Source organism: Gallus gallus, chromosome 16 (genome assembly GCF_016699485.2).
Source record: "Gallus gallus isolate bGalGal1 chromosome 16, bGalGal1.mat.broiler.GRCg7b, whole genome shotgun sequence".
NCBI classification, from domain to species: Eukaryota; Metazoa; Chordata; class Aves; order Galliformes; family Phasianidae; genus Gallus; species Gallus gallus.
This window is the reverse complement of record NC_052547.1, coordinates 1,372,130-1,383,204: the sequence shown is the minus strand read 5'-3', so window position 1 is coordinate 1,383,204 and position 11,075 is coordinate 1,372,130. Positions and strand designations below refer to the sequence as shown.

General features: G+C 55.8%; 1 protein-coding gene and 1 pseudogene across 1 annotated transcript in view; both read right to left on the bottom strand.

The window, feature by feature from the left end:
- Positions 1 to 5,335, bottom strand: part of LOC121106942 (C-type lectin domain family 2 member I-like) — a 94,747-nt gene extending 89,412 nt beyond the window's left edge. The window contains exon 1 of the mRNA XM_040648835.1: positions 5,253 to 5,335. Coding sequence (XP_040504769.1) covers positions 5,253 to 5,255 — 3 coding nt within the window. The 5' untranslated portion in view covers positions 5,256 to 5,335. The remainder of the gene's footprint in view (positions 1 to 5,252) is intronic.
- A 2,124-nt stretch (positions 5,336 to 7,459) lies between these two features.
- Positions 7,460 to 11,075, bottom strand: part of LOC124417240 — a 5,216-nt pseudogene continuing 1,600 nt past the window's right edge.

Here is an 11,075-nt window from a genome sequence, read left to right as displayed (position 1 = left end):
TCTCGCACAGTATTCTCCTCCAGAAGCTGGCAGATCGTGGCTTGGACAGATACATTCTTCGCTGGGTAAGGAACTGGCTGGAGGGCCGGGCCCAGAGAGTGGTGGTGAATGGAGTTAAATCCAGCTGGCGACCGGTCACGAGTGGTGTTCCCCAGGGGTCGGTGCTGGGGCCTGTCCTCTTTAATATCTTTATTGATGACCTGGATGAGGGCATTGAGTGCACCCTCAGTAAGTTTGCAGATGACACCAAGCTAGCTGGAAGTGTTGATCTGCCTGAGGGTAGCGAGGCCTTACAGAGGGATCTGGATAGGTTGGATAGCTGGGCTGAAGCCAATGGGATGGGATTCAACAAGACCAAATGCCGGGTCCTGCACTTTGGCCACAATAACCCCAGGCAATGCGACAGGCTTGGGGCAGAGTGGCTGGAAGAACTGTGTAGAGGAAATGGACCTGGGGGTGTTGATAGACGCTAGACTGAACATGAGCCAGCAGTGTGCCCAGGGGGCCAAGAAGGCCAATGGCATCCTGGCTTGTATCAGAAACAGTGTGGCCAGCAGGAACAGGGAAGTAATTATCCCCCTGTACTCAGCACTGGTGAGGCCGCACCTCGAGTACTGTGTCCAGTTTTGGGCCCTTCACTGCAAGAAAGACATCGAGGCCCTGAGCGTGTCCAGAGGAGGGCAACAAAGCTGGTGAGGGCTCTGGAGCACAGGCCTTATGAGAAGCGGCTGAAGGAGCTGGGGTTGTTTCAGTCTAGAGAAGAGGAGGCTCAGGGGAGACCTTATTGCTCTCTATAACTATCAGAAGGGAGGCTGTAGTGAGCTGGGGGTCAGCCTCTTCTGTCATGTGACTAGTGATAGGACTAGAGGGAATGGCTTCAAGCTGCACCGGGAAGATTCAGGCTGGACGTTAGGAAATACTACTTCTCTGAAAGGGTGGTCAGGCACTGGAATGGGCTGCCCAGAGAGGTGGTGGAGTCACCGAGCCTGGTGGTGTTTAAAGAGCGTTTGGATGGTGTGTTAAGGGACATGGTTTAGCGAGAACCATTGATGTAGGGCAAATGGTTGGACAGGATGATCCTGTGGGTCTTTTCCAACCTTAGCGATTCTAGGATTCTATGATTCTATGAGCACGTGACTGCCTGGAGCGGACGGGGGCTGGAGCCACCCTTTCTGTCTCAGTGATGCCTCTGGGAGCACAGTGCTGTCTGAGTCTGCGCAGGCTCCCTTTCCCCCCACCCTTTCCTCCTGCAGCACAAGGATGAACGCTGCATTCCTCAGCTCACCCCTTTCTCCAAACTGTTACTGGGAGGGGTGAGTTCATTTCTCTCTGATATCTTTCCCTACAGCACCTATTTCTCAAATAAAGGCCGTGTCACCGCCTTTGTTTGCTCTACACCACGTTCACCCCAAAACTTCTCAAGGCTTCAGCCCCGTGGCTCGGTGAAGCTCCCTGCCACGCACAGCCTTCCCTCAGAGACTTTTTGTTTTTACACAGAAAGTGGAGAAATTTAGGTTAGATGTAAGAGGGTAATGTTTTACTCAAAGGTGAGGTCCCAGCACAGGCTGCCAGGAGAAGCCGTGGATAACCCCCCTCCAGGAGCATCCCAGGACAGGCTGGATGAGACCCTGAGCAGCCTGATCTGGTGGGGGACAAGCAGCCCACAGCAGGGGGCTGGAACCACATGGGCCTGAAGGACCCCTTCAGCTTCAGCTTCAGCCATTCTATGATTCTGTAACTCTTTCCAGGCACGGGAGACCTCAACTGCACGTTGTGTGTGTGCTGGGAGAGGGCCAAATAACAGCATTTTACAGCCAGGAAAATAAAGACAAAAATCACCTCTCCAATGTCCTGCTGATCACTTGATAGAATCATAGAATCACCAGGGTTGGAGAAGACCTACAAGATCATCCAGTCCAACCCCTTCTCTTCTGTGCTGTTTTTCAATCAAGACCCTAAAAACACATCCTGATGTTCTGTACCACAGGAAAATTTGGGAAAACAGGGGGAGTTTGACCCCTGCTTTCCCATGTATGAAACAAAGAAAGAATAAGAAGCGACTATACCGTATCCCAAGAGAGAAACTGAAGCATTTTGTTTGTTGTCAATTTCATCACACAGGCAGGAGGTGCAATAGAGGAAGGGAAGCAGATTGCTCACCCCTTTCAGAACACTCCACGATCGCAGGGGAAAACTCCGCCAAGGAGGGATCCCCAACCAGAAATCCTCACCCAGTGGCTGTCAGCTCTTCTGTGGGGTCTAAGAGGAGTGCAGCCAGGCTCAAACCCTTCCTGCTGCACAGCTGCATCGCCTTCACCTCCGCTGCCAGTGCTGAGCGGTCCTTTCCCAGGTGATCCATGAGAGGGTCAGGCTGGGACTCAGCAGTTCCCATGCAGACAGCGATGCTATGGGGCAGTGACACTACTGGGCAACGTTATGGGGTAGAGACACAATGGAGTGGTGCAGCTACGGGGCAGTGAGGCTTTGGGGCAGTGATGCTATGGGGCGGTGCTGCTATGGGGCAGTGAGGGCTTTGGGGCAGTGCTGCTATGGGGCAGTGAGGCTTTGGGGCGGTGCTGCTATGGGGCAGTGATGCTATGGGGCAGTGAGGCTTTGGGGCGGTGATGCTATGGGGCGGTGATGCTATGGGGCGGTGATGCTATGGGGCAGTGTGGCTTTGGGGCGGTGCTGCTATGGGGCAGTGAGGCTTTGGGGCGGTGCTGCTATGGGGCAGTGAGGCTTTGGGGCGGTGCTGCTATGGGGCAGTGAGGCTTTGGGGCGGTGCTGCTATGGGGCGGTGCTGCTATGGGGCGGCTGCCACAGTGGGAAAGAACAGCACGGTGGAAAGGCGATACAGGAGAGGAATGGCAAAGGGACAAACAGGAAAGGAAGGCTCAGCGGTCTGCGAACATCCTCGGCTCACGGGGAGATACCCCCCCAGGGAGGGATCTCCACGCACAGAGCCTTCCCAGCCGCTCTCAGCCCTTCCATGAGGTCTCAGAGCAGTGCGGGCAGGCTCCGCCCCTCCCGCTCACACCGCTGCACCGCCTCCAGCTGTGCCGCCAGGGCTGCCCGCTCCTTTCCCAGGTGCTCCATCGCTGGGTCAAGCCGGGACTCGGCAGCTCCCATTGGGGCACGAAGAGGCCGAGGCGGCCGACGGCAAAACGGCGACCGTCCCGCGGGAACCGCGAGACACGGGAGAGGATCTCAAGCCGTCGGCCGGGCGGCGCTTCGCCCACGGGGACAGCGGGCAGCAACCGCGGGAAACGCGGCCCGGTGCGTCCGCAGGCCGTGAAGCAGCGCAGGAAGCGCAGGGACACGGCGGGGAACGAGCCCGGCGCTCCGCTGTGGGACGCCTTCACGGCCCGCCGCGGCGCCCGGTGATGACATCACATCCGGCCTGGAGCGGAAGCGCAGTGTGGACGGGCGTGGAAGGGGAGGGGGCTGATGGAGAAAGAATGGCGGTGCTTCCGTGCCTGGGGCAGCGCTCCCGTCCCGTCCCTCAGCGCTGCGGGAAGCGATGGCAGCGGCTGCAATAGAGCACGCTTTTGCTTACTGCAAACTCCGCGTCTTTACGATGGGCAGCGGCTTGGCAGGATGGGCAGAGAAAGAAATCGAAGGAGTCCCGAAGGCGTGTGACTCCCTGAAGGTATTGGCCAGTGCAGATCCCGGGAAGGTTGTGGCTGTGCAGAGGCCTCTTCTGCACGGAGGCACTGGGTGAGCTGCCAGCAGCTTCCATTGCTGCCCGGCTAACCGCGACCTGAAGTCATGGGCTGTACCTGAAGGGGGCCTCCAGGAAAGCTGGGATGGGGCTGTTTTGTAAGGGCGTGGAGCGACAGGAGGAGGGGGCTTTAGAGTGGAAGAGGGTGGATTTAGACAGTGGAGCAGGTTGTGGATGCCCCGCCTGTGAGCAGCCTGGTGTGGTGGGAGGTGTCCCTGCCTCCAGCCGGGGATGGAAGTGAATGGTCTGAAAGGTCCCTTCCAACCCAAACCATTCTATGGTTCTTTGTAAACTGCAGGGAATTGCAGAGGAGAATGGCTTTAAGAAGCCAATAGCACTAGAGATGCAGTGTGCATTTCAGAGAGCACCTTCGTGCAGTGAGGTCAGAGCGTGCCTGAAACAATACGGCCCGGACAGAGAGTGGCTCAGAATGATGACAGAATCATAGAGGCACAGGGCTGGAAAGGAACTACAGATCATCCCATCCAAACTGTCCTCCTATCACCATCACCACCGCTGAGCTCCTCAGCCTCATCTCGTAGCACCTCATCCACAATGTCAGTGGTTTATGGCTGGTTCGGCCCGGTTCCGTGAGTAGCGGGGCAGAGGGACCCACAGATCTGCACCCCAGAAAAGGAGAACAGGGAAAAGGATAGCGAGATGGGCCCAAAAACAACACGGCAGCAATGATCTGAGGAGAAACAAAGTAATTGACTAGAAACGACATCGGGCTGCAAGATAATACACTGTAATACAACAGCAGCACTGGCACAAGGTTGGTGGTGATGGGATCTCTCATTGTGGGTGCACCTTTTGCTTCCAGAGGACATAGTGGTCAGCTCTGCTGCAGACCCAGTGCTTGTGTAGGTGGCACAGGGATGAGCTGATCCTGTCCCCGTTCAGGTATGCACATCGACCTCCACCTCGCAGCTCAAACCTGTGCCCAAGAGGGAGGAGAATGGGAAAGGTGGCCCCGATGCACTGGAGAAAAGCTGGGGCTGCCTCTTCTGGGGAAGGAAGGGCAGAAAGGGCTCATGGTGGAGCACCAAGCCTGAGCCTGGGCGGGCCACGGTAAACCACGGCTGTGGCACCAGGAGAAGGTCCCCATCCCAAAGAGAGCCCGTGGGAAGTCATGGCCTGGACAGCTGGACAGACAGACTGACCAGTTGGTGAAGGCTGTGCCATCCTCCATGTCCACTGGGCGTCCTCTTCTTCCCTGTGAAGCCCGATCCAACAGTTGCCGGGCCCTGGAAGCGCATCATGAGATCCTTTAAAGGAAGAGAGTGTTGAATGTCAGGAGGTTTTAGCATCTGTCCCACCCACATCTCAGGCTCCAGCAGGCTGCAAGGCGCTGCATTCTGCTGCATGGAAGAAGCTTGTTTGTGCTTCCATGGCACAAGAGCTGCCCCCGGAGGTGCACATCTTGGGATGTCCCCCAGATGGATGCGGGAGGGGGTGGGGCAGTAACGTGCTGCTGTCCCTCCCCAGCCTGGTGCCTTCCCCAGAGCTTGGGCTCGTGTCTTCATCTCACCATCTCATCTTCACTGTCTATAGAGGCCAGGGAAGCTCCGTGGGCATTGCAGTGCTCCCTGCTGCTGTTCCAATCATTCTCCTCCTTCGAAAATAATAGCATTTCCCCTGGAATCCGACCCAGGCGTTGGGGCACGCGTGGGCAAAGTCTGGGAAAGGTGGCACAGGGAACCTGCCGACATGCTGAAATGAGGAATTGGACAATGTGAGGCAAAGGGCAGGAAATGTGAATTTCTCTCACCTCCCTCCAACAGAGGTGGGGGATGTGCTGCACTGTGACGTGCTGCAGCCCCGGGGACAGTCACAGAGGTTAAGAAGGTTGAGCAGAGCGTGGTGTAGGGCACCGAATGGCTGCCCCACAGCACGTGGGAGCAGGGCTGTGCTTGGGGAGCGCATCCATGTGCTGGAAACGCCAAATCCCTGCTCTGTACCCAAACCTGAAACATCCTCTCACCATGGGGACACTTCTTGCCACTCACCGTCGATATCACCACCAGCACGAGGCTGGAGGGTTCCCAGTGCTGCACACACAGTAATGAGCTGCACACGGGATCCTCCTCCTTCCCGCCCCATGGCACCAGGAACCTGGGAAGCAGCGAGCGGGTGGGGACACGCCCTTCTACTCCTGTTCTCCCCCATGCCCTCCTTCCTGCTCAGTCCCCACCATTACCCCATTGGTCTCCTTCTCCACTCTGCCCAAGGGGCTCCGTTACTGCTTTGTGCTCTGAAAATGTTTCCTGTTGGTCTCCTTCTCCAATAGTGGGTGTGGAAGTATTGACTCCAGCAGCGGATATCTGCACATCCGCTTCTGGGAGCTGGGGGTCAGAACTGGAGGGCAGACGTTGAGTAGAAGTGGTTTTCCTTTTTATGTTTCCCTTTTTTTCCACGCATTCCACTCCTTTTGTTCCCCATCCCCAAGCCTTACCTTGTTGGATCCTTCTCCTCTGGTGTGCTGGGGGGTTCTGGTGCTGCTTTGTGCTCTGAGAAATGGTTCAGTCGTTCTCCCTCTGCAGGCGTGGAAACCTTGTGCTTCAGTACTGGTATTTGCACAGACTGCTGTGGGGGGACAGTTAGGATGGGGGGGATAGAAGAAAGGACTGAAGGAGGGGGCTCGGGAGGATTAGAAAGCGGGGAGGAAAAGGAGAGAGAAGGGGAGTGGAAAGAAGGAAAGAAGGAAAGAGAGAGGAGCAGGAAGGAGTTCAGTGCAGTGTGAAATGTGAAGACGTGAGAAGCCAAAGATGGTGTTGGTACCATTCAGCTGAGCAGCGTGTGCAGGCAGAGGAATCCGTCTGAGGAAGCCAAACCACGCCGAAAGATCATTCCTTTGGTCATGCTACATCTTTCAAAGTTCCCTTTGTTTGGTTCACACGGTTGGTGGGAGGGTCCTTTGCAGTACAGAGCCCAACCCACACAGCTGTGCTTGGCTTCTGAGCCATCATGGGGGGAAAGGAGAACCCGCACCTGTTGGTTATTACAAGTTGATCCGGACACTATCTCTGATCAACACGTTTTATTCACCACTGCAATGCCGGCTGTCCCGCATAAGCAGCGCCACAGAGAAGCAGTGTTATGTCTCTTTATGCCCAGCACCACGGTGAAGCCCTTTGCTCCCTGGGCCCTCCTCGCCCACCTTGGAGCTCGGGCTGATGTTTGCAGCTTTGTGAGAAACACGCTCCAGGTCTACAATTTCGAATCAGGCCGAGATCTCTGTGAAGAGCAGTTTGTCCATGATTGCAACAACGGGCGCACGCCCCCTACTGCCAAGGGGAAATTGCGCACCTGATCAGTGAAATCCACTCCGTTTTCTCCCCTGGGTCCAACACAGGCAAAGCCTCTCCTGGCACTCATTGGTTGAGCATCTCAGGCTCACAATGGTCCGAAGCTGTTGCTGCCATTATGTTTCCATACAACGTCTGTTAGCAACCCATTGTCTTTGTTATGTTCTGTACCTTTTAAGGAGATAGGAGGACAACATTTCCAACAGTCTGCACACTCCTTCTGTCCTGTGCTAGGCTCTCCCCTACCCTATAGAATTTCCTTACCTGGTGCCTGTGCCAATTCTACCCAGGAGGGAATGCCCCAGTCTCAACTTTACTCTGTTCAGCAGCTTTTTCTGTGAAAAGCAACTTCACCTACACTACATACAGAGATACTGGAAATTTCCACTGCAAAACACACACCTACCTCTCACACATGTCTGACCGGTCCTGACACGGTGGTGGGGTCTCTCATTGTGGGTGCGCCTTTTGCTTCCAGAGGACGTAGTGGTCAGCTCTGCTGCAGACCCAGTGCTTGTGTAGGTGGCACAGGGATGAGCTGATCCTGTCCCCGTTCAGGTACGCACATCGGCCTCCACCTCGCAGCTCAAACCTGTGCCCAGAGGGAGGAGAATGGGAAAGCTGCCCCGATGCGCTGAGAAAAGCTGGGGCTGCCTCTCCTGGGGAAGGAAGGGCAGAAAGGGCTCATGGTGGAGCACCAAGCTGAGCCAAGCAGCCATTGGTAAACCATGGCTGTGGCACCAGGAGAAGGTCCCCATCCCAAAGAGAGCCCATGGGAAGTCATGGCCTGGACAGCTGGACAGACAGACTGACCAGTTGTTGAAGGCTGTGCCATCGCTCCACGTCCCATGGGCGTCCTCTTCTTCCCTGTGCAGCCCGATCCAACAGTTTGCCGGGCCCTGGAAGCGCATCATGAAATCCTTTAAAGGAAGAGAGTGTTGAATGTCAGGAGGTTTTAGCATCTGTCCCACCCACATCTCAGGCTCCAGCAGGCTGCAAGGCGCTGCATTCTGCTGCATGGAAGAAGCTTGTTTGTGCTTCCATGGCACAAGAGCTGCCCCGGAGGTGCACATCTCAGGATGTCCCCCAGATGGATGCGGGAGGGTTAGGGCAGTAATGTGCTGCTGTCCCTCCCCAGCCTGGTTACCTTCCCCAGAGCTTTGGGCTCGTGTCCCCATCTCACCATCTCCTCTTCACTGCCTATGGTGGCCAGGGAAGCTCCGTGGGCATTGCAGTGCTCCCTGCTGCTGTTCCAATCATTCTCCCCTTCAAAAATAACAGCATTTCCCCTGGAATCCGACCCAGGCGTTGGGGCACACGTGGGCAAAGGGCCTAGGTGGAAGTGGCGGAGGGACCTGCCGACACTGCTGAAAATGAGGAATTGAACAAATGTGGGGCAAGGAGCAGGACATCTGCATTTCTCTCACCTCCCTCCGCGGTGAGGGATGGGCACAGCACGTACGTGCAGCCCGGGTGCGGTTAGAAAAGTTGAGGCAGAGCAGTGGTGTAGGGCACCACGTGGCTGCCCCAGAGCACGTGGGAGCAAGGCTGTGCTTGGGGAGCGCATCCATGTGCTGGAAACCCCAAATCCCTGCTCTGTACCCAAACCTGAGGCATCCTCTCACCGTGGGGACGCTTGGTGGCACTCTCACCGGTCGATATCACCACCAGCACGAGGATGAGTGCTCCCAGCGCTGCATGCACGCAAGTGAGCTGCACACAGGATGTCCTTCTTCCCATCCCATGGCACCAGGAACCTGGGAAGCAGCGAGCGGGTGGGGGCACACGCCTTCTACTCCTGTTCTCTCCCCATGCTCTCCTTCCTGCTCAGTCCCCACCATTACCCCATTGGAGTCCTCCACTCTGCCCAAGAGGCTCCGGTACTGCTTGGTGCTCTAAAAATGTTTCCTGTTGGTCTCCTTCTCCCATAGCGGGTGTGGAAGTATTGGACTCCAGCAGCGATATCTGCACATCCTCTTCTGGGAGCTGGGGGTCAGAACTGGAGGGCAGATGTTGGTAGAAGTGGTTTTCCTCTTTATGTTTCCCTTTTTTCCACCCATTCCCACTCTTTTGTGTCCCCATCCCCAGCCTTACCCTGTTGGGATCCTTCTCCTCTGGTGTGCTGGGGGTTTCTGGTGCTGCTTTGTGCTCTGACGAATGGTTCAGTTCGTTCTCCTCTCTGCAGGCGTGGAAACCTTGTGCTTCAGTACTGGTATTTGCACAGACTGCTGTGGGGTGGACAGTTAGGATGGGGGGGATAGATAGAAAGGAACTGAAGGAGGGGCTCGGGAGGATTAGAAAGGTGGAGAAAAAGGAGAGAGAAGGGGAGAGGAAAGTGGAAAGAAGGCAAGATGGAGGAGCAAGAAGCAGGAAGGAGTTCAGTGCAGTGTGAAATGTGAAGACATGAGAAGCCAAATGTGTGTTGGTACCATTCCGCTGAGCAGCGTGTGCAGGCAGAGGATCTGTCTGGGGAAGCCAACCACGCTGACAGAACATTCCTGTGGTCATGCTGTACTTTCTGCTTTCAAAGTTCGATTTGTTTGGTTCAGACAGGTTGGTGGGAGGTCCTTCGCAGTACAGAGCCCAACCCACAGCTGTGTGCTTGGCTCTGAGCCATCATGGGGGGAAAGGAGAACCCGCACCTGTGTTGGTTATACCCAAGGAATTGATCCAGACACTATCTCTGATCAAAGCAGGCTTTATTCACCACTGCAATGCCGGCTGTCCCGCATGCAGCAGCGCACACAGAAAGCAGCGTTAGGTGTCTTTATGCCCAGCACCACGGTGAAGCCCTTTGCTCCCTGGGCCCTCCTCGCCCACCTTGGAGCTCGGGCTGATGTTTGCAGCTTTTGTGAGAACACGCTCCAGGTCTACAATTTCGAATCAGGCCGAGATCTCTGTGAAGAGCAGTTTGCCATGATTGCAACAAACGGGCGCACGCCCCCTACTGCCAAGGCAGAAATTGCGCTCCTGATCAGTGAAATCCACTCCGTTTCTCCCCTGGGTCCACACACGGCAAAGCCTCTCCTGGCACTCATTGGTTGAGCATCTCAGGCTCACAATGGTCCGAAGCTGTTGCTCCATTATGTTTCCATACAAGTCTGTTAGCAACCCATTGTCTTTGGGTATGTTCTGTACCTTTTAGGAGACAGGAGGACAACATTTCCAACAGTCTGCACACTCCTTCTGTCCTGTGCTAGGCTCTCCCCTACCCCTATAGAATTTCCTTACCTGGTGCCTGTGCCAATTCTACCCAGGAGGGAATGCCCCAGTCTCAACTTTACTCTGTTCAGCAGCTTTCTCTGTGAAAAAGCAAACTTCAATACACTGCCTACAGAAATACTGGAAATTTCCACTGCAAAAACACGTGTACCTGTCACCATGGCTGACCGGGATGTCCTGACATGTGTGGGGGGTCTCTCATTGTGGGTGCGCCTTTTGCTTCCAGAGGACGATAGTGGTCAGCTCTGCATGCCAGACCCCAGTGCTTGTGTAGGTGGCACAGGGGATGAGCCTGCTCCTGTCCCCGTTCAGGTACGCACATCGCCTCCACCTCTCAGCTCAAACCTGTGCAAGAGGGAGGAGAATGGGAAAGCTGCCCCGATGCTGCTGAGAAAAGCTGGGGCTGCCTCTCCTGGGGAAGGAAGGCAGACAAGGGCTCATGGTGGAGCACCAAGCCTGAGCTGGCGGGCCACGGTAAACCACTGGCTGTGGCACCAGGAGAAGGTCCCCATCCCAAAGAGAGCCTGTGGAAGTCTGGCCTGGACAGCTGACAGACAGACTGACCAGTTGGTGAAGGCTGTGGCCCATCGCTCCATGTCCACTGGGCGTCCTCTTCTTCCCTGTGCATCCCATATCCAACAGTTTTGCCGGGGCCCTGGAAGCGCATCATGGAAATCCTTTAAAGGAAGAGAGTGTTGAATGTCAGGAGGTTTTTAGCATCTGTCCCATCCCACATCTCAGGCTCCAGCCCGGCCTGCACTAGGTGCTGCGTTCTGCTGCATGGAAGAAGCTTTTTTGTGGCTTCCATGGCACAAGAGCTGCCC